Here is a 23,926-nt window from a genome sequence, read left to right as displayed (position 1 = left end):
TAGACCATAGGAGGGGGGAAGAGGGAAGACAGAGATGTCAGACCATGGGAGAAGGGAAGAAAGGGCGGAGTTGGTGCACAGGGATGGAGGAGAAAGGGACAGAGAGGGAAGATATGGTGCACACCAACTGGTATGGCAGGGAAGAGAAATAGAAATGTTTCTTATGGATAGAAGGGAAGGGAAAGGAAGACATGGAACTTAAAAGCATTCCACTGCCTATGGATTTGCATACAAAAGACACACTGCAAATAAATCCATCCCTTGCATATTTTGTGTAGGAATCCTGAAAATCTAACTGGTTAGGTGTGCCCTAAGGATTTGGTTGAGAGGGAAAGGGGATGGGACTTGATACATCACCTTTCTGTGGTTACAATCAAAGCAATTTACATATTATATACAGGTACTTATTTTGTAACTGGGGCAACAAAGTGTTAAGTGAGTTGCTCAGAGTCACAAGGAGATGCAGTGGGAATTGAAGCCAGTTCCTTAGTTGTTGCACTAACCACTATGTTACTCTACCAATCCAGGTTCCATAACAAACTTGGCACTCTTGCATTGCCAATGGGGAGTGAGCTTGATCTCACCTTCTAGGATAGGGTTGGCCTCCAAAATCTGCTGTTCAATCCAGGAATGCTGTCCACTGATTGAAGCTAGAAACTGTAGCATCAGTTTGGTGCTTTCAGTCTTCCCTGCACCAGACTCCCCACTGAAATATAAAATATAAATGTTAGAATGCATTGAAATGTAAGGCTGCCTAAAGAGGTGTTCACAGCTAAGACCACTAGGATGCAAAAGATACAGCTTCCATTTGGAAATGAACACTCAAAACTGCTGACCAACCAACTTGGTAATTTCAGGTATCTGATGCTGTATGGTACAAAGGATTAAAAAGGTTTGTAGTCCTTGCTATAATGGGAACTCCTGGTTTTGCTGTCTGCAAGTGGCTAAGGGTAGAAATTCCAGAGAAAGAGATCAATAACAGGGAAACACATGATCATTATAGGGTCAATATTCAGTCAGTGGCATTGAGGCCCAGATTCTGTAAACAGTGCTGTTATTGGCGGTCGCCTTAAAGATGGCTGCTGATCATGTGCCATTCACACAACGTCACCGTTTACAGAATTGCAGCTACATGGAAGATAGGTGCTGGAAATGTAGGCCTTTAAAACCCTGGCCTACATTTCCAACACCTATCTTCTATGAGAATCGCGTCCATGGTGGCGCTTTAAGATGCCTAAATGCCACTTCTGGCATTAACCATGCTTAGAATGGCGTTAGGCATTGTAAAGTGCCTATGTGGACGGAAATTAGCGACCTCATTTGAAGTATTGCGACCTCATTTGGAGTACTGCATTTAATTCTGGTCTCCTTATCTCAAGAAAGATATAGTGGTGCTAGAAAAGGTTCAAAGAAGAGTGACCAAGATGGTAAAGGGGATGGAACTCCTCTCATATGAGGAAAGACTAAAATGGTTAGGGCTCTTCAGCTTGGAAAAGAGACAGCTGAGGGGAGATACAATTGAAGTCTACAAAATCCTGAGTGGAGTAGAACGGGTACAAGTGGATCGATTTTTCACTCCATCACAAATTACCAAGACTAGGGGACACTCGATGAAGTTAAAAGGAAATACTTTTAAAACCAATAGGAGGAAATTTTTTTTTCACTCAGAGAATAGTTAAGCTCTGGAACGCTTTGCCAGAGGATGTGGTAAGAGCGGATAGCGTAGCTGGTTTTAAGAAAGGTTTGGACAAGTTCCTGGAGGAAAAGTCCATAGTCTGTTATTGAGAAAAACATGGGGGAAGCCACTGCTTGTCCTATATTGGCAGCACGGAATATTGCTATGCCTTGGGTTTTGGCCAGGTACTAGTGACCTGGATTGGCCACCATGAGGATGGGCTACTGGGCTTGATGGACCATTGGTCTGACCCAGTAAGGCTATTCTTATGTTCTTAGGTGCTCTTAGGCGCCTCCATCTTTTTAAAAAATCTCAGTTTAATTGGGTTTTAATCGGTGCAATCAATTAGTGCACCAATTAAGCCCAATTAAGTTAGGTGGCATAGGCCAGGGTACCTTCCACCACCTAACTTACAGCGCACTATCACAAATTTGAGCCTGAGTGTTTTGCTGATTGCCACTGGCATTATTCCAGGATATTCAATGCTGGGCCATGTCTAGGCTTTGGCACTGAATATCCGATTTTTGTGGAGCCAGTTAACTGGCTATGGTGAATCACATAAAGATAGAACTGACTTAAATAAGTTCTAACTTATGTGGTTCATTCGCTGATTAAGTGCTGAATATTGGCTTCCACTCCAAGAATGCTCCCATAACAGCTGGTTTTCACTCAGGCACTAATCATTAAGTTTCAGCAGCGAGAGTGTGTTGCAGTGGTTAAAGCTATAGCCTCAGCACCCTGAGGGTGTGGGTTCAAACCCATGCTGCTCCTTGTGACCTTCTGCAAGTCACATACTCCCCCCATTGCCCCAAGTACATTAGACAGATTGTGGCCCCACTAGGACAGATAGGAAAAAATGCTTGAGTACCTGAATAAGTTCATGTAAACAGTTTTGAGCTCCCCTGGGAGAATGGTATAGAAAACTAAATAAATAACTGGTGAAGTGCCACTGAACATTAGTAGCCCTGAACAAGAAATGTAACTTTTGCATGACCATTTTTGGCTGGTTAAATTGTATTGAATATCAACTCCTTCATGTTCTTCTTTGAGTGCTCCCAATTGGTTCTAAATTATCTGCCTAGGCTGATCAGAAAGTAGGGGAGTTTGGGCATCTGTCCCTTTTCTGATGAAGGGAGAGGGATTGATCGGAATGCAAGAAACAATCTTAAATCTATGAAAAAATTCTTTAAATATGTGCCATAGATTTGATGTTGTTTATAGGGGATTTTTTGACTGATCGTTGACACCGTGTAAGGCCTCCATCATTGTTTATTTGGTGATGGCAGACCACTGAGGTCTTTTCTCCCCTTTTGAAAATTCATTACAGGGAGAGTAATTGTTGGGCATACATTTTGACTTTTTAGCAATATGTTTGGGTAAGTCATTACCTCACTTTCCTCCCCCCCCCCCTTTTACTAAACTGCGATAGAGGTTATTAGTGCAGAGAGCCGTGCTGAATGCTCTGTGCTGCTCCTGACGCTCATAGGAATTCTATGAGTGTCGGGAGCAGTGCGGAGCATTCAGCATGGCTCCCTACGCTAATAACCGCTATCACGGTTTAGTAAAAGGGTTTGGGGTTTTTTTGGGGGGCGGCATTTGGTTATAATGCTGAACACATATGAGCCTGATATGATTGAAGTCTACAAAATCCTGAATGAAGTAGAACGAGTACAAGTGGATCGATTTTTCACTCTGCCAAAAATTACAAATTAGGGGACACTCGAAGAAGTTACAGGGAAATACTTTTAAAGCCAGAATAGTTAAGCTCTGGAACTCATTATCAGAGGTTGTGGTAAGAGTGGAGAGCGTAGCTGGTTTTAAGAAAGGTTTGGACAAGTTCCTGGAGGAAAGGTCCACAGTCAGTTATTGAGAAAGACATGGGGGAAACTACTGCTTGTCCAGGATCGGTAGCATGGATATTACTACTCCTTGGGTTTTGGCCAGTTACTAGTGACCTGGATTGGCTACCATGAGAATGGGCTACTTGGCCATTGGTCTGACCCAGTAAGATTATTCTTATGTTCTTATATTCTTAACTGTAAATCTTATCCAGCCCTGCCTGATCACATGAAGTAGCTACTTAACCCTCCATTGCTCCAGGTACAATATAAGTACCTGTATATAATAAGTACCTGTATATAATACTGGTTTGATTTTAACCACATAAAGGCAGTTTCCTTAGCGCAGGCAGCAGATGAATCCAGAGACTAGTGGGATAGCATACATCTACCAGCAGGTGGAGATAGAGAACTGATTCGCAGGAGTATATCTTGGATGGAACCCCTCTAGCCAATTAGTATGCTCTATCTCCAGCAGGTTGGATGGTTGCTATTCTTCTGGTTCCTGGTTTCAGTTCCTAGAGATGAAAGGTGATTTGCTCCTGTTGCTGCAGCTTCAATGGAGCTTAGGGGTGTTGGCCAGACTGAGCCAACTTTAGGGACAACACCTGGGCCCTCCCAGGTCCCTTCCCCCCTTCCCTGACTGTGGAGTAAAGGAGTGCAGTGCTTTGGGGGACGTCTTCTTTCCCATATTAAAAAAAAAAACACAAAAAAACCCCAACCCGAGCCAGGTTTGCCAGCGCAGTTGCTGTGCTCTGCAGTGCAAGAACTTCTCCTTTGCTTTTCGACTTCCGGGTACACGTGAGTACAGTGTTGCTGGTGATTTCTAGGCGTGTTAAGGTTGCTGGGAAGTGCGGTGTGCGTGGCGGCTGAAGCGACTAAACACTATTCCCACTGTGGGAAGTAGAGAACGCCGTGGGGATCTGTTCTGCCGCTTGTTCGGGGATGTGGGAGTGAGTTTAATGGCACAGGAGGGTGTGCTTTTATCTTGCGCGTCCGATGCGGCTGCCGACGTGAAAGTTGGGGTAGCAGACCTGGTGCAGGAGCGGGTCTTTTTGGCGATGGAGGTGTGTCCAGGCGAAGCAAAGGCGATTGGGGGTGTGAAGGCGCAGGGCGATGCGGGGCCAGAAATCTTACAGGCAAATTCCTTGTCTTTCTCCCCGGAGTTGGCCCAGGTGTCGATGACCTTGCCACAGTTTGGTGAGGGGGAGGGTCAACAAAGGGCCAAGCGGCACAGGGTAGAGCTAGAGCCAGAGGAAGGGCAGGCTTCCAGCCCAGAACTCTGTCTCACGATGGTAGGGGCCACTGAGGATACCAGTGGGTCAGATTTAGAGTTGGATGAATTTTGGAGAGCTGAAGTGGATGATCCCTCAGCGCTGCGTCTGTTCCATAGGGAGGAACTGACGTCATTTATCTCCAAGGCATTGGAGTGCCTTCACATTTCTCAGCCTGACCCAGGGGTGTCTGTGGCACCCAATCCCCTTATGGCTGACACTAGGAAGCCTCCTAAAACCTTTCCAGTGTATGAGACCATGCAGAAGTTGATTTCTGCGGAATGGGTCACACTGGAGTCAGGTCTCAGGGTAGCTAAGGCTATGAGACAGTTGTATCCGGTAGCTCAGGAGGAGCTGGACAAATTCAGGCTGCCAAGGGTGGATGCATTAGTGGCGGCCGTAACTAAGAACACCACTTTTCCCGTAGAGGGGGGAGTGGCACTTAATGATCCTCAGGATAGGAGACTGGAAGGGGTCCTTTGGGGTGGAAGCCCTGACTCTGCAGGCGGCCATGTGCAGTTCTTATGTGGTACAGGCTTATCTTCAGTAGGCCCAGCAGATTACGGATGGTCTGGTGGAGTCAGGGCTGGCATACCTAGCAGATGCCATATATGATGTCGTTCGGGCTTCAGTGAAGCAGATGGCTCTGTCGGTGGTGTCCAGACAGCATTTGTGGCTGCGGCATAAGGCAGCAGATAACGCCTCCAAGTCGCGTTTGGTACGGCTTCCTTTTAAGAGCCAGGTATTGTTTGGTGAGGACCTGGATAGACTGGTGAAGGATTTTGGTGACTCCAAATCCCAGAGATTGCCGGAGGATAAGCCAAGGAGCTCAGTCAGGTCCTCATCATCTAGGCCACGTTTTCAGGATACCAAAAAGTATAGGCCAGGGAAGGTGGCATACAGGGCTTCGTATAATGCGTCATACAGTTCCAGGTCCAGGTTTTCTCAGAAGCAGTCCTTTCATCCTGCCAAACTTGCTTCCTCCCAGCCGGCTCGTCTCCAAACCTCACGCTTGGCCCAATGACAGGGCATTGGCTCCTTCTGCCGGTCAGATAGGAGGTCGGCTGTCCTCATTTCTGGCAGAATGGGTTAAGATACCATCAGACCAAAGGGTCCTCGATGTAGTTCACGAATGTTACAAGTTAGAGTTCTTCTGTCCCATCGTAGATTCTTTCTTGGTGTCCCAGTGTTCAGGGGACAAGGTAGAGGCAGTGAGAAGTTCGCTCCAGGGGCTATTAGACCTGGGAGTAGTGTTTACGGTTCCTCCAGAACAAAGGGTCCAGGGTCGCTATTCCATTTACTTTGTGATTCCCAAGAAAGGGGGTTTGGTCAGACCCGTTCTAGATCTCAAGAAAGTCAATCAATTTTTCACTGTCAGGCATTTCTGGATGGAGACGGTGAGGTCGGTCATTGCGGCCGTGCAGCAAGGAGAATTTCTCATGGTGCTGGATCTCAAGGAAGCATACCTGCATATTCCCATTTGGCCTCCGCATCACCATTATCTTCGCTAGCCCTAGTGGAGTTTCAACCGCTGATTCAGGGCAAGCCGACCAGGGTTCTCTCAGACAGTGTCATGGCAGTTGCCTATATCAACAGACAAGGAGACACGAAGAGCCAGGTGTTAGTACGAGAGGGATGGATGCTTCTTCTCTGGGCAGAGGTTCATCTTCCGCTTCTGTCAGCGGTGCATATTGCAGGAAGGGTCAATGTTTAGGCAGTCTTCCTCATCAGGAATCAATTGGATCCAGGGGAATGGGAGTTGTCTCAGCAGGCGTTTCAGTTCATTGTTCACAAGTATGGGCTCCCGGAGATCAATCTCATGGCCTCGGCTCGCAATGCCAAAGTTCCTTGTTTCTTCAGCAGGCACAGGGAATGAACTTCGGAAGGGGTGGATGCGTTAGTTCTTCTGTGGCCTCCACAGAGTTTGCTGTTTGTGTTTCCTTCCTGGTCGATGATAGGCCAGGTGTTAAATTGGATTGTGTGCTTCTCGGGCTTAGTGATATTGGTAGCTCCGGATTGGCTGCGCCATCCGTGGTATGCAGATCTGATGAGGCTGTCACAGGGTGCTCCACTTCAGTTTCCGGTGACTCTGGACTTACTCGCACAAGGACCGGTTCAGATGGAAAATCCCTCCCGCTTTGGTCTTACAGCCTGGCTATTGAAAGGTTGCGGCTAAGGCGAAAGGGGTATTCCAAGCAGGTTATTGCTACTCTTCTGCAAGCCAAGAAGAGGTCTACCTCTATGACCTATGCTAGGGTCTGGCGAGTGTTATTCTCGGCGTTGAAGGTTAGGGATTTCTCCCTTTCAGCTTCCTTATCCCACATCCTTTCTTTCTTGCAAGAGGGATTTCCTTCGGGTTCAAGTGGCGGCTATCGCCTGTTTCAGCGGTAAGGTATCAAATATTTCTCTAGGGTCTCAGTTAGATGTGGTTAGATTCCTTAGGGGGTGAACCGTATTCGGCCGCCACTGAAGAGACTATGTCCAGATTGGAGTTTGAAGGTGGTTCTTGGGGGGTTGATAGGGGCTCCTTTCAAACCTTTGAGTAACGCGACACTCACAGATGTTATCTTGAAGGCAATTTTTCTGGTAGCTTTGGCATCTGCGAGGCATGTGTCTGAGTTGCAGGCGCTGTCCTGTAGGGATCCATTCTTGCGTTTCTCAGAATTGGGGGGTCTCGATTCGGACGGTTCCTTCATTTCTTCCTAAGGTGGTTTCGTCTTTTCATGTCAATCAGTCCGTCTTCCTTCCTTTGCTCATGGAAGAGGATTGGGGGTTGCAGTTTCAATCTCTACATTTGCTTGATGTGCATAGAGTTCTCTTGCACTATGTTCAGGTTACTAATGATTTTCGAAGGTTGGACCACCTCTTTGTGCTTTTTTCAGGTCATAAGAAGGGTCTGGTGGCCTCCAAGGCCTCGGTGGCCCAGAGGGTCCAGGAGGCGATTGCTTCCACTTAGCGTTTGCCAGAGGCTCTCCATGCTCACTCAACCAGGGCAATGGCTACATCTTGGGCCAAGTCCAGGGGTTTCTCTTTGGAGGAGATTTGTAGGGTGGCCACTTGGTCATCCTCGAATATGTTTTCTAAGCATTACCGTTTGGATGTGGAAGAGCACACTGATGCATCCTTTGGGGCTTCGGTCATTGCTGAGGTGGCATGTTTGTCCCACCCAGTTTGAGGTTTGCTTTGCTGCATTCTACTAGTCTCTGGATTCATCTGCTGCCGGCGCTTAGGAAGAAATAATTATGTTCTTACCTGTTAATTTTCTTTCCTTTAGATGCAGCAGATGAATCCAGAGCCCCACCCAATCTGTATGATGCAGTGGCTTCCCTTGTGGGTGGGCACTGTTGTTGGTGTAGATTGATGCTATTCTTGTTTACTTATGGGAAAGAAGTTTTTGGTATGCAATTGCATTATTCCTGATGCTTGGGCAAAGAGTGATACTAATTGGCAAGAGGGGTTCCATCCAAGATATACTCCTGTGAATCAGTTCTCTATCTCCACCTGCTGGTAGATGTGTACTATCCCACTAGTCTCTGGATTCATCTGCTGCATCTAAAGGAAAGAAAATTAACAGGCAAGAACATAATTTTTCCATATCAAATCCCATCCCCTTTCCCTTAACATGGATTTTCTGAAGAGGTGTATGTTATGTTAACAACAATCTTTATTACACTACCGTGCTTCATTATAGTATACTGCAGCAATCATCAGTGTTCAGAAAATTCTCTCTTGTTACCTGATCACACAGCACTGGTCCAGCTTCTTATGCTTCATACTAAAGAAGCAACTGTCTGCAATGGCGAAGATATGAGGCGGCAGCTCTCCAATCCGCTTGTTGCTGTACAGTTGTATCTGCTCCATTGTGTACAGTGGAAGCATCTGATATGGATTCACAGTAACCAGAATTGAACCAATGTAAGTCTGTGAAAGAGGAAGCATTATCGGTAAAATTAAAACAGGAACTGCACAAAGTGTCAGCTGTAGACTGAACCAGTACAAAAGAAATAGCTTTCATGTCCTTTGAACATGTAACCCCAGGGTCCAGACAGGTAAGATGGTTTTCATGATTCAATGCCAATCTAAAAAAAAAAAAAAATTAACTGATAAAACAGCACATGATGCTCTAGACCAGTGGTCTTCACTAATTTTTAAGCGAGGACCGTTTTGGAACCAAATGGGCTGATGGAGAGCTGACAAATATCTTTCTACTTGGGGTCATGACACCAATAACGCTTCACAATATTCATTTCTACCAGAACATCTGGTCTTGGTCACAAGTGCAGAATACAGATAAACCTTATGCAAGTACAGGACCACAAACTAAAATTCTTAATATAAACAAACGTAACCCCAAGATGCCAGACTCTGCATGCAATACAACACCACAGAAATAGAAAGAAATGTATTTCTTCTTGAACAGTGCAAAATATAGATGGCAGATGTAAATTCTGAAAACGGACACATTTCAATCTCTAAATTGAAAATAAAATCACTTGTCCTACCTTTGTTGTCCGGTGACTTTATTTTTCTACTCATCTTCTCCTAGTCTCTGGTTGCACTTCCTTCTGTCTGTCCTCTGTTTTCAGGGCCTTCTTATCCATTTGCTGTTTTTCTCTCCTTCACTTTCTGCCCTACTTCTATCTTTGGCATTAACTTTTAACATTCAGCTTTCTTCCATTTTTCTGCTTCCTCCTCAAATCTATCTACTTTTCCACATCTTCCATTTCCATCTATCCATGCGCACTATCTCCTCCCTCTCATCCCTTCCCCATCATCCATGTGTGCCATCTCCTCCCTCTTTCTTCTCCCCTATTTCATTCTATCATGAACAGCAATTCTTCAATCTCTCTTCCCTTCCCCACCCCTCCCATCCCTGTACACTATGTCCTCCCTCTCTCTCACCTTCCCCTCCATTTCTATGTACCATCTCCTCCCTCTCTTTCCTTCTCCTATGGTTTGACCTCTGACTTCCCCCTTTCTCCTTCCCATTGTCTGGGATCTTTATCCTTTCCTTCCCACAGACTGGCATCTCTCTCCCCTCCTTCCCTTCCCTCTTCCCCCCTTTGTGGTCTGGCATCTTTCTGTCTTTCCCTTCTCCTCCCCTGCCTTAATCTGGAATCTCTCTCTTCTCCTTCCTTTCCCTGGATTGGCATCTCTCTTCTCCTCCCCCCCCCCCCCCATTCAGTGGTCTGACATCTCTCTCCTTCCCTTCCTCCTTCCTGTGGTCTGGCATCTTTAGCTGCCTCTTCCCTTCATTTCTTCCCCTGGAGGTCTGGCATCTTTCCTTCCCTTTCTTCCCCATCCACGCAGTATAGCATCTCTCTTACCCTCCCCATTCAATTTAGCCGAGTTAGAGGAGCGCCACTAGGAATGAGAATTACATTACATTACATTACGGATTTCTATTCCGCCTATACCTTGCAGTTCAAGGCGGATTACAAAAGATTTGACTGGACATTTTCCAGTGAAGATACACTTTTTTTTTTTTTTTTTAACAACAGAGGAGATATAGCTGGAAAGATTCCGAGGGGATTTACATGTTGGATAGCAAATTGACAGTGCAGAACTGTGTGATATAAACAAATAGATTACATTTGGAGTAGGTAAGATTACAATACATTTCAGGGATCTGTTTACTTGGTAGGTGATTTGGGGAGGATTTTATAGGGGAGAATTATCTGGAGGTAGGTGAAGAGGGGTTAAGATATTTGGATGAATTTTTTGAAAAGCAGGGTTTTGATTTCTTTTCGGAATGTTTTGAGGTCGCCCGTTGTCATCAGCAGGTTAGAGATGGAATGGTTGAGTTTTGCTGCTTGTGTTGCCAGAAGGTTGTCAAACATTTTCTTGCGCTGTGTGCCTTTGAGTGGGGGGAAGGCAAAAGGGTTCGGGGTTCTTCTGTGTCTTAAGGTGAAGATCTGGTTTAAGCGGTTGTTTAGGTAGGAGGGGGAAGAGCCATTTAACGCTTTGAATAATAGGCAGTAGAATTTGAATTGAATTCGTGCTTGTATGGGTAGCCAGTGAGAGTCTAAGAAGGCAGTTGTAATGTGGTCATATTTTCTCAGGGAGTAGATCAGTCTGAGGGCGGTGTTTTGTATGGTCTGAAGTTGTTTTATCATCATGGCAGGACAAGGTAGATAGAGGGAGTTGCAATAGTCCAGTAAACCTAAGACTAGGGATTGGGTAATTAGTCTGAATTGTGCTGGATTGAAAAATTTTCTGACTTTACGTAGATTTCTCATAGTTAGAAAAGCTTTCTGGGTTGTCTTGTTGATTTGGGATTGCATTGTGCAGCATCTGTCTATCGTTACTCCTAGGAGTTTGAGTTTGGGTTGTATTGGGTATTTGGTATTTTTGATTTTCAGTTCTGTGATGGTAGGAGTTTTGGCCTTTTCGAGCAAAAGGAATTTTGTTTTTTCTGAGTTTAGTTTCAGTTTGTGGTCCATCATCCATTTTTCCACTGTATCTAGGGTTGTTTCTAGCTTTGCTGTGGTAGTGGTCTCTGATGGGTCGAAGGGGAGGAGTATGGTGATATCGTCTGCGTAGCTGAAGGATGTGACATTTAGGTTGTCTAAAGTGGCTCCTAGGGAGGAAATAAAGAGGTTGAAGAACGTAGGTGAGAGAGGTGATCCTTGTGGAACTCCGCAGGGATTGGACCATGGTTCTGATTTTATATCATTGGACTTTACCCTATAGGTTCTTGATTTGAGGAATCTCATCAGAGGAGTGGGATTCCAGATAGGTACACGAGCCGCCCAGAAGGTCTTTGCAGGCCAGCATTGGATCGTGGGCCTTGCAATGAAGACCAATGCTCTAGACTGTAATAGGGATAGTATATATATCTATGGGCTAAGGCAAGAACTTCACATAAAAATAGGAAGATTTCTGCCATTAGATGCATCAAGCACACGTTAGAGCTCAACAATTAGGAACAAAAGTAGACAGAAATGTAGGGGCAGAGAGAGAAATAGAAAAAGGATTTGTAGCGAGTCAGACAAAATTTTACCTCACTACCTGCCAGCCCTTGTACACTAACCACCTCAAGACCACAAAACACTTTTTTAGAAAAAAATTGGCAGGAAGAATCAATACCAAGGCACAACAGATTTCAACAGTTTCAAATGAGAGGCAGAGGCCATGGGAGGGGAAGAGGGAGAGGCAAATTTTATCCCAGACAACAGTGGTAGCTGAAGTGCCTATCTTTAATCTTTCCAGCTCCCCTTTGACTAATGATAAAATTAAGGTCCTACAAAAAGATTTGAGTTTTGTTCCTACCACTCATTATGATTCTTTCCAAACTACAAGGGGGTGCTAAAAAGTTCTCAGCCTAACTAACCACCTTCCTAAATTCTCAACATTATTATGCTACTGTAGCTGAAAAGAGTGTTATCTTTCATATTTTGTTAAGTACCAATTTGCAGAAATGAAATTCTCTATTTTGACATTGTTTCAGATCATTAATTGAACTGTATCCATGCCATTTTCTTTTTGGTTGGGATCAGAACTTTTCAGCACCTTTTCATAGCACAGATCTTTATCATTTTCAATGCAAATTGCAAGTCACACAGTTTTTTTTCCCAGACAAAGCTAAAAATAAGTGTAGATGGGTTCCTCCTGGACCAACAAATCCATTAATCTCAGCTTTTAATGCATGTGTTCTCAGGGATATTCAAGTCCTTGAGAACAAACCCAATAAGAAATCATTTTATAATCTTTCAAAATCAGAGTAATTAGACGTGTTGTATATACTCGAATATAAACCTAGATTTTGGGGCAAAAAAGGCCCAAAATGGGGATCTCGGTTTATATTCAAATCTTACTACTTAGCATTTCTGTCATTGCTTGACGTACACAGCACTGTACATTAAACATGTGAAAAGACAATCCCTGCTCAATAGAGCTTATGATCTAATTAAGACACACAAAACAAATAGAGGTTAGGAAAATTCTCACAGAGGGAATGATAAAACAGTCATGGACCCATCTCAGGACTCTCCCCAGACCTACCTTAAACTCTGCTGATCCAGTGGTGAGCCAGGGCAAGAGCAATAATTCTATGCTCCTGCCCCATGCAGTCTCACTACTCAAAATGGCTGCCACAAGTTCCCACAGTAACCTTGTGAGACTACCATAAGTTTGGTTTATATTCGAGTCATCCTTTTCCCCTCATTTTGGGGGAAAAAAGATTACCTCAGTTTATATTTGGATAGGTTTATATTAGAGTATATATGGTATCTTCCCTAGCTCAGAACAAACAAATTGTTATAAAACCTGCAGATAAGGTTGACGGCATACTGGTCCAAGACAGAGAAAACTATATAGCTGAGATTATGAGATAACTGAATGACAAAAAGTATTATATACTTTAAAAAAATAATAATTTATATTCCACATCAGGTACTCAAGCATTATTCCCTAACTGTCCCAGTGGGCTCCCATTCTATCTAATGTACCTCCCAGAAGACTCCACTCCTAGATTATAAAATGAAATCAGGGAAGCAGTTGATGATACACATAAAGCAAGCTTTATTATAAAAAAAAGAAAAAAAAAAATTCTTGGTAGTTGAGAATCCTGATTTCCAATGTTTATATTCTATCAAAGATCCATAAATCACTTAACAGCCCTCTAGGTAGGCCCATAATTTCAGGTAAAGGTTTAATGTTAGAACCATTATCACAATTTGTTGATCTATTTTTGAAACCATTTGTTCCTTTAATTGAATCATATGTTTGAGATTCTACTCATATGTTAAATTTACTTGATAGTTTTCATGGTGACTTTGAAGACATGATTTTAGTCACACTGGATATTGATTCTCAGCCCAACCAAGAAGAGAATGATGTGGATATGGTTCAATCAATGATCTGAAACAATGTAAAAAAAACATAGAATTTCATTTTTGCAAATTGGCACTTAACTAATTCCAAATTGGTACATCCTAACCGTGTGTTAAACAATGTTTAATTTGGTAGGTGATGGAGCATGCCTGCACTACTGCATCTACATTACCGCATGCTAACTGATTAGTGCAGGATTACTATGTGAGCCCTTACAACCTACAAAATGGGTGGAGTTAAGTGCTTATGTGGTAATTGTTTTTTAATGACAACATAGCCATTAATTGAAAAAATAGAAAATTGGCCATTTTACTGCTGCAGTATAAATGGCCTTATCAGTGTTACAACTATATTTATATACTGTACTAGCTGATGCCCCGGCGTTGCACGGGTATTTAATTATAGCAATAACACTGTAAATGGATTCAAATAAAGATACTTTGTAGTGGTGAATGAAATTATTGTTTTACAGCTTAATAAAAAGTACAATATTCAAATTATAATGTGAAATATTTGACAAAATGAATACAATACAACTAACGCAAAACGTGATTATAAACAAAATTTTTAGTTTCACCTCCAGGAGCAAGAACATATAAATTGTTCGGTGAACCCACCCTTGAGCAAGCAACATAGAGTTGTGGGCCGAGAGACCCCCAGAACATATCACCCCAGGTAGTGAGGGATCTGCATACCAAGTTTAGTTCAAATCGGTCAAGCCGTTTTTGAATTACTGTGAGAATGTCAGCTTTTTACATTTTTTCCATTGATATGAATGGGTGATATCTGCTTATCTGTTTGTAGCTCCGCCCACATGTGCAGGTGGGCCGCGAGACCCCCAGAACATATCAGCCCAGGTAGTGAGGGACCTGCATACAAAGTTTCGTTCAAATCGGTCAAGCCGTTTTTGAAGTACAGTGAGAATGGCAGCTTTTTACATTTTTTCCATTGACATGAATGGGTGAAATCTGATTTTCTATTTGTAGCTCCGCCCACGTGTGCAGTTGGGCCGCGAGACCCCCAGAACATATCACCCCAGGTAGTGAGGGATCTGCATACCAAGTTTCGTTCAAATCGGTCAAGCCATCTGATTTTCTGTTAGTAGCTCCGCCCACGTGTGCAGGTGGGCCGCGAGACCCCCAGAACATATCACCCCAGGTAGTGAGGGATCTGCATACCAAGTGTCGTTCAAATCGGTCAAGCCGTTTTTGAATTACTGTGAGAATGGCAGCTTTTTACATTTTTTCCATTGACATGAATGGGTAAAATCTGATTTTCTGTTTGTAGCTCCGCCCATGTGTGCAGGTGGGCCGCGAGACCCCCACAACATATCACCCCAGGTAGTGAGGGATCTGCATACCAAGTTTCGTGCAAATCGGTCAAGCCGTTTTTGAATTACTGTGAGAATGGCAGCTTTTTACATTTTTTCCATTGACTTGAATGGGTGAAATCTGATTTTCTGTTTGTAGCTCCGCCCACGTGTGCAGGTGGGCCGCGAGACCCCCAGAACATATCACCCCAGGTAGTGAGGGATCAGCATACCAAGTTTCGTTCAAATCGGGCAAGCCGTTTTTGCGTAGGCAGATTTTTACATTTTTGCCATTGACATGAATGGGTGAAATCTGATTTTCTGTTTGTAGCTCCGCCCACGTGTGCAGGTGGGCCGCGAGACCCCCAGAACATATCACCCCAGGTAGTGAGGGATCTGCATACCAAGTTTCGTTCAAATCAGTCAAGCCGTTTTTGAATTACAGTGAGAATGGCAGCTTTTTACATTTTTTCCATTGACATGAATGGGTGAAATCTGATTTTATGTTTGTAGCTCCGCCCATGTGTGCAGGTGGGCCGCGAGACCCCCAGAACATATCACCCCAGGTAGTGAGGGATCTGCATACCAAGTTTTGTTCAAATCGGTCAAGCCGTTTTTGAATTACTGTGAGAATGGCAGCTTTTTACATTTTTTCCATTGACATGAATGGGTGAAATCTGATTTTATGTTTGTAGCTCCGCCCACGTGTGCAGGTGGGCCGCGAGACCCCCAGAACATATCATCCCAGGTAGTGAGGGATCTGCATACCATGTTTTAAATGGTCTAAGTCACAACGTTCATCGGTCCTGGGCTGTATAACTTTCGGTTATACAGTACATGCTGTACGACTAAGTCTAAGCCGGGCCATGTCCCGCCCAATTCTTGCCCTCGCCACTCCTCCTGAAACGCCCCATTTAGCTTTGGTCATTCAGCAGCACTATGAAGGCCTAGGTCGTTTAGAAATATGTCCAAAAACCATTTTTATTATCAGCACTTGGACGTATTTGTATAATGTTCGTCCAAGTGCTGATTTAGGCCGGTTTTTCTCTTTCGATTATGAGACCCATACTGTATAACATCAGTATATTAAAACAGTGTGTGAAAAATTGCAGTGCACATTGTAAAGGAAAAAAAGTTAAACTATACTAACATCGAATTAAAAGAGGTGAGTAACTATGGGAAATACAGTATAAGACTCTGGTGAGACCTCATTTAGAATATTGTGTACAATTCTGGAGGCTGCACCTTCAAAAAGATTTAAAAAGGATGGAGTCAGTCCAGAGGAAGGATACTAAAATGGTGTGTGTACTTCGTGATAAGGCCTATGGGGACAGACTTAAAGATCTCAATCTGTATACTTTGGAGGAAAGGCAGGAAAGGGGAGAAATGATAGAGACGTTTATACCTACGTAATATAAATGTGCATGAGTCGAGTCTCTTTTATTTGAAAGGAAACTCTGCAATGAGAGGACATAGGATGAAGTTAAGAGGTGATAGGCTCCAGAGTAATCTGAGGAAATACTTTTTACGGAAAGAATGTAGATGCGTGGAACAGTCTCCCGGAAGAGTTGGTGGAAACAGAGGCTGTGTCTGAATTCAAGAGGGCCTGGGATAGGCATGTGAGGTCTCTCAGAGAGAGATAATGGTTACTGTGGATGAGCAGACTAGATGGGGCATTTAGCCTTTATCTGCCGTCATGTTTCTATTTATCAGAAGGTATGAACAGAATAAAACAACCTGCGCTGATCATATTAGCTATAAGCCTAAAACGCTTGCTTTTATGACATTTTAGCAGCTAAAATAAGGCAAAATTAAAGAATGTCTAAGTTCTACAGGTGGTCCTGTTATTAATAACCCTGAAAAAAAGTATGAATGATGTGAGATAGCAGCAAAAGTGGCATATGAGGTGGAAAAGAACTTTAAAGGCGTGAAATTAATACCCTGTCTATGTATTATAGAGAAGCAAATGAAAGCATGTGAAAACTTATGATAATGCCAATTTTAGGGAAATGTAATCCACGAAGATTCAAATAATATAATGTTCACTACAAATTCATCTACTAGAGGAGACATGAAAAAATTGCAAATAAAAGCAATGTGGAGAAACCTGCATAAGAGCGTGCTAAGACCACTTTCTACCGCAGCTTAGTAAAAAGACCCCCTTTATGAGGTCAACCCAGTATTTTGAGATAAAAGCAGCCCAGTATCATTTTTCTTTAACCAACCCACTCTAGTTCTTCATTTTAGAAAAGAGTTAAGGTATAATTCTTTCTACAGAAATCAACTCTCACAAGAATCATGACAATAGCACCCGTAAAAGTGATATATATCATAATCCTTGAATAATTAGAGTGGCTAAGAATCTCTTTATTCTTCTGAGCCCTGGCACTCACATAGATCATGTTTTCCCGGTGACGAATGAGAAGGTTATGCACAATGCCTGCTTCATTCAGGTCCCCCAGGCGGATCATGTCTTCCACCCCACATGCAGATGTAGGATGCATTGGGTGCACACTGCTGATATTCCGAGCATTTATCCAGTGATCCTGAAATAGAGTGATAATAGTATATTCTATTTTACTCACAGTTTGATTCTTACCCAAGATCTCTTAAACTCTGTTCCTATTATCTGTGCATTTTGAAGACAACTCTCATTACCCTGGTAAGATGACTTTGCTGAACACTACCCGCTTCAACCTGGGTGAAAGCACAAACATGCTTTCATAGCCTGTGTACTTAGCATTCCTTCTCTCTCTCACCCTCTACCCCAGTTCCATCGAATATCCTGCCCCTCACCTCCCCACCATGACAATTCCTTGACATAATCTCCCATCAGAACAAAGTTGGGTTTTTTTTAGCCTAGAACTTTTTACTTTTGAATGAGCCCTCTCTACATCTGTCTTAATGCGGTGATCATTGGATGCCAGATGATCATCCAGTGTAACATTAGAAGCACTTTCCCCATTTGAAAGCACTAAGTCCAGTAGGGTCCCATCCCGCTTTGGTTCCATTATCAACTTCTGGAACAGTTCTCTTTGTAGAGAATCCAGGATCTCCCTACTTTTAGAAGATTGCAATAGGGATACCCCAATCAACATCTGGCATGTTAAAATAATCTATTAGTAATACTTCCCCTTTTTCATCTATATTCTGAATGTCTACTATTAAATCTTTGTCCACTTCTGTCTGTGAAGGAGGCCTGTATATCACACCAATGCAAATACGTTTTTCATTCCCTCTTTTCAAATTGAACCACAGTGCCTCTTCCTTACCCTGCAGATCCTGCAATTGTGTGGCTTTAATTTGATCTTTAACATATAACACCACTCCCTCTCCTTTTTGTCCTATCCTGTCTTTTCTGAACAGATTATAGTCCAGTATAACTATATCTCAGTTATGGTTCTCTGTAAACCATGTCTCTGTGATTGCCATTAAATCTAACACAGCCTCTTCCATCACTACCTCTAAATCCAGAACCTTGTTTTCCATACTTCGAGCATTAGTAAATACTGCTTCCAGACATTGCCCCCTTTTCCCATTTGTGTAGAGGTATTTAGTGATTAACTTACCTGAAGGCTTATACTCACCTGAGAACTTTGATCAACCTGCCCCCCAACAATTCTAGTTTAAAGCCCTCTTCAGTAGGTTAGCTAGTCTGCTTCTGAAGACATTTCTTCCCTTCCTTGAAAAATGAACACTGTCTCTACCCAGCAGCCCTTGGAAAATAATCCCATGGTCTAAGAAGCCAAAACGCTCTCGACGATACCATCTGTGCAGCCACACATTCATCACCAGGATGCGAGCTTTTCTGCCCTGGTCTTTACCCTCGATATGGAGGATCAATAAGAATACCATCTGCGCACCTGACTGCTTCACCTTCTCTCTCAGGGCCACAAAGTCACTTTTGATATATTCAGAGGGGTACCTAGCAGTATCATTAGTGTGAACATGGATGAGCAGTATTGGATAATAGTCATTAGGCTTGATGTGTCTTGGCAAGCTCTCTGTAACATCTTGGATTTTGGCACCAGGCAAACAGCATACCTCCTAGGACATCATTTCTGATCTGCAGATGGTCACCTCTGTACCCCTCAGAAGGGAATCACCCACCACTACTACTTACACCTTATGCCTCCTATTGATCAAGGATCCAACAACTTTGGGGATTTTGAGTTTTGGTCCTTCCTTTCCCTGGGATGCTCTCATCTCCTTCACTTCCAGGGCTGCATACCTGTTCTTCAGTTCAAAGGCAGGTAGAGTCATAGTATCAATCCTGCAAATTCCTGTAATCCAAGTCCACTGCTGGAAATCTTTGATGCCTCATGAAGCATTTCATCGATGTACTTCTCATTCTCATGGATGCTTCTCAGTCTTGCCACCTTCTCTCTCAGTTCCTTTACTTCCTTCATGAAGTAAAAGAACTGAAGACAGCTGGCACATGGAACTGTTCTCTCTGTTTGGGTAACATTTTCTGTTTGCACAGAGAAAGAAGCTATAACCTGAGCAACAGCTTTGGTGATCTGATGTTTCTCAGCCATACTGTGGTTACAGAAGTACTTGCACCTTTTCTCAAGTTTGAATGCCAGCAGGTAAGATATTCCAATGGAGCTTTTCTTCCCCTTAGCAGATCCTCACTCAGCAACTTTTCAGGACAAGGCCTTTGACCATGCTCTGGCCTATCAGGTTAGGTTTGGGCTTACTGGGGGTGAGGCATGAGCCAGCATTCATCCCCTCAAGGAACGCCTTTGAAGTCCTTGTTGTTAAGCACTCTTATCTAGAGAATGACACCAGGACAAATATTTCCCTGTCCCCGCGGGAACTCATTTTCCTGTCCCATCCCTGCGAGTTCTTTTCCTGTTTCTGCCCCATTCCTGCAAGTTCAATCCTCATCTGCACAAGCCTCAAACACTTTAAAATCATAAGTGTTTGAGGCTTGTGCAGTTAAGGCAGAGCTTACAGGAATGGGGCAGGACAGAGACAGTGACAAAACTCACAGGGACAGGACAGGGAAATTGAGTTCCTACAGGGACGGGGAAAAATTTGTCTCCATGTCATTCTCTACTCTGATCCAAATAAAGAGGAGTATGTGCTTGGCAAATTTTGAATACTCGTAGTACAATTTTATAGGTGAGACTCTGTGTTATTGGGAGCCAATGAGTTGTTTTGAAAAGAGGGGTAACATGATCAAATTTATGGGCTCCTACAATCAGTTTTATGGCAGTGTTCTGTATGAGTTGGAGATGGTGTATATCTTTAATGTGTAATTCATTATATAGTGCATTACAATAATCAAGTTGATAAATAACTAATGAGTGTACTAATATGTTTAGTGGTGGTGGTTCTAGCAATGCTTTGATGGAGCGGATCATCTTTAATTTGTAGAAACAGCGTTAGATAACAGATGAAATTTGTTGCTGAAAATTTAGCTTATGATCTATGAGATTATTCCTAAGAATTTTATAATATACCGTAGTAACATAGTAGATGATGGCAGATAAAGACCCGAATGGTCCATCCAGTCTGCCCAACCTGATTCAATTTAAATTTTATTTCTTCATCTTAGCTATTTCTGAGCAAGAATCCAAAGCTCTGCCCGGTACTGTATAGAGTTTAATATGAGAAATCAAGGTGCTCTTTATAGATTTCAGTTTGTTCTAAAAATAGTATCTTCCAGTATCTATCTTCTGTCATAATTTGGCATCTGTTTGAAACAATGGCTCTCAATTGATAATAAGCACCTGTCTCTGATAGCTGGAGCAAATATTATGCCATAGACACTTTGTTAATCTCAAGTACTGGTATTTTAGGAGTCATTTATGGCATTCTAATGTCTTTTGTTAGACTGAATGGTCAGGAGCCATTCAATCTAACAATCCCAGGGTCAGATTTGTTTAATATAATATCCTAGAGTCCTTTGCTTGCACTCTGGACCTGCTAACACACAGTAATATAATGCTGACAGTAACCAGTTTGTAATTTTGCATAACAATTGATTTATGGTTTGTATTTCTGAAATTTTAGTAGGGTTGAATGACTATAAGAGTTGCATATCATCAGAATATATAAATGCAGTAAATCTGAGTGACTGTGCTAATATAAGAAGTGGTGCTAACAAGATATTGAATAATAGATGGGCAAATACTGAGCCTTGTGGAACTCCAGTTGTGGTTGAGTATGTGTTTGGAGTAGGTGTTATTGAATTGAACGTGATATGACCACTCAGATATGAATTGAACCAGTCATGAGCAGCATCCTCTATCCCTATCTGGAGAAGTCTGCCAAGAAGAAGGATGTGATAAACTGCATTGAATGCTGAGGCTTGACTAGGCTCTGAACCTTTTCTGATATGAGGCATTGTGGATCCTGCTTGCCACTTGTTTACAAGTTTCTTGCTTTCAGTCCAGGTCATTCACCTACGGTGGGCCTCAGTCTAACTCCTGAGAACATGTGTAGGAGCAAGCTTCACATGGAATGTTATGAAACCCTTCTTGTTCTATTATCATCTTGGTATGACATTCCATACTAGTCCTAAAACAGAGGGTAAGCCCTCCACCCTCCTTGTGTGACTAACAGTAACCTGCTGGACAAGTACTGATTGTTCCATGTTGTCACCTGGTCATAACTGGAAAGTTTTTGGACCAGACAATTCGGTTTTGGTGGTGGGTGAAGAAGGAAGCAAAGAAGACAGTGAAGATTTCCTGGCAGTCATGCACATCTGTGTGAAGAAAAAGACTCTCATTTTCAAAGTGCTTAGACTTACAAAGTTCCATAGGCCTTGTTGCAAGGAGTTGAACAGCATCGCAGGCTTTATCCCGACTATCTCATGAAGTAATTGAATGCTTGAGTGTTTGGAATACCATTGGTAGATAATTATACCAAAGTGTATGTGTTTAGCTATTAGCATTTTTCTGTTTACATTTGTATCCTACAGTCTAAGTAGTATAGATTGAATGTAACCAAACCTAGAAGAAATAATTCCTTTGAGTAATGTTGTCTAAACCCTGTTTGATTAAGATAAAGGACATTTGATCATAAAATCTGTGAGGCGTGAAAAGATGATTCATTCTGTTATTTTTGCTTGGAAAGAGATATTGGTTATTGGTTATAGTTTGTATAGGAAGTGGCTGTAGATTTAGAATCCTTGAGGTTGGGTTGGATTGTGGCGGCCTTCTGTGATGCTGGTACTTGACCATACTTAAGGCTTTTTAGTATCATAGAGTGAACATAGGGTCTGAATATGGAAAAAGTTGTTGTAACAGTTGAATATTGAAAAAAAAAGTATTTAATGTGGGAGTAGAGCAGGCTGACTAGATATTATTTTATTCTACTGTTATTAGGATTATGTTTTCCATTTCCAAATATAGAAGTCAAATCATGCCTATGCAGCAGAGAATTAAAAATACAGCAGAGAGAATAAGGAGGGGAGGGAAAAAAGACAAGAAGACAACATAAAGATAAATCAGCCAATATTTAGTGCTATTTAACTGGCCAGTTAAATAGCACTTAGCTGACTAACCCCCTCCTTTACTAATGCGTAGTGGGGGTTTTAGCGCCAGCAGCGGCGGTAACTGCTCTGACGCTCATAGGAATTCTATGAGCGTCAGAGCAGTTACCGCCGCTGCCAGCGCTAAAACCCACTCTATGCATTAGTAAAGGAAGGGGTAAATGTGAATAATTGTCATGAGATAACTGATTATCTCCATTGAATATTCCCAGTTAGTGGCTAAAAGTTAACCAGCTATAGCATGTGATAATTGGCAATTTTCACATGCTATAGTTATGAATATGCATGAGATCTATGTGCATGCACTTCTTTCAATGCATATTCATTGGGGAAATCCTGAAAACCCGACTGGATTCGGCCCTCAAGGAGGGTCTTTGGAGACCCCTGGACTAAGGAGGGGACAGACTGGTATGACTGGTTGGGTTAGGAAAGTGTGGTGTGGTGTGGATAGGCTTCAGAGAGAATAATGGGAGTTTCACTGCATTATTAATCCTTCATTAGTCCTCAATGCACCTGCAGCATCTACTCCAATCTGGCTGGCTATAACTATAGTCTTCTATGCTTTCTCTCTTTCCTCCATCAGCCTCTCTCTCCTATTGGTTTACCTCAGGAGTTCGTAAACAGTTGGGGGTGCAGGAAGAGGTCTTGAAATCTCAGGCAATTTATTCAGAACAGAGAGAAGACCGTTATTAGGACAGTTATTGATAGTATAACTGTACTATTGTAATTTTAGCAACACATTAACAGAACTGTTAGCAGCTAACAGTCAAATGTTATATGTAGCTGTCAGTAGTCACTAATGGAAACGTGATTTAGGAAGGAGGTGCGAGGGTTACTTGGTGAACCAAAAAAGGTTAAGAATCCTGGTTTAGCCTCCTCATCAACCTCTCTTCCTAAACTGCAAGGGTGTCAAAGTCCCTCCTCAAGGGATGCAATCCAGTCGGGTTTTCAGGATTTCCCCAGTGAATATGCATGAAATCTATTTGTATGCACTGCTTTCAATATATGCTAATAGATCTCATACATATTCATTGGGGAAATCCTGAAAACCTGACTGGATTGCGGCCCTCGAGGAGGGACTTTGACACCCCTGCTTTACTGCCTTTCTTTTTTACTCTCCACTCAAACATCCTCATCTCTCCTCCCTGCTTCCGCCAGCCATTTTCTCTTCTTTAAATGGAAAATAATATCCCAAAGTTTCCATTATAACTCCTTCAACTAGATAACATTTATATGATATATACACACTGTGCCCAAGCTAATTTGTAATATAGTGTAAACTGTTTACCTACCTTTCCTTCATCATCCACAAGCAGGGTTTGTCCACAGTCGGTGTCCTTCACCTCTGCCCCAATGGGAACATTATATTCACTGCTAGAGGAAGACTCCAGCCAGACACAGTCACCCTGCTCATAGAACAAAGTTATAGTTAATGGTTTCTACTTTCCTCTCTCTTTAGAAACTGTCATTTTATTTCACAGTAAGTCCTCC

The 23,926-nt window shown here is 42.7% G+C and overlaps 1 protein-coding gene across 2 annotated transcripts in view; it reads right to left on the bottom strand.

The window, feature by feature from the left end:
- Nucleotides 1-23,926, bottom strand: part of MYO7B (myosin VIIB) — a 302,847-nt gene that overhangs the window by 236,931 nt on the left and 41,990 nt on the right. For both annotated transcript variants that reach the window (XM_033957613.1, XM_033957614.1), the window contains exons 3-6: nucleotides 23,728-23,841; nucleotides 17,325-17,477; nucleotides 8,524-8,708; nucleotides 585-706 (exon numbers count right to left, since the gene is read on the bottom strand). In XM_033957613.1, the coding sequence (XP_033813504.1) occupies nucleotides 585-706; nucleotides 8,524-8,708; nucleotides 17,325-17,477; nucleotides 23,728-23,841 (574 nt within the window). The remainder of the gene's footprint in view (nucleotides 1-584; nucleotides 707-8,523; nucleotides 8,709-17,324; nucleotides 17,478-23,727; nucleotides 23,842-23,926) is intronic.

Source organism: Geotrypetes seraphini, chromosome 9, assembly GCF_902459505.1.
Source record: "Geotrypetes seraphini chromosome 9, aGeoSer1.1, whole genome shotgun sequence".
Taxonomy (NCBI): Eukaryota; Metazoa; Chordata; class Amphibia; order Gymnophiona; family Dermophiidae; genus Geotrypetes; species Geotrypetes seraphini.
Note: the sequence above shows the minus strand (reverse complement) of the source record. Positions and strands in the feature narration are given on the sequence as shown.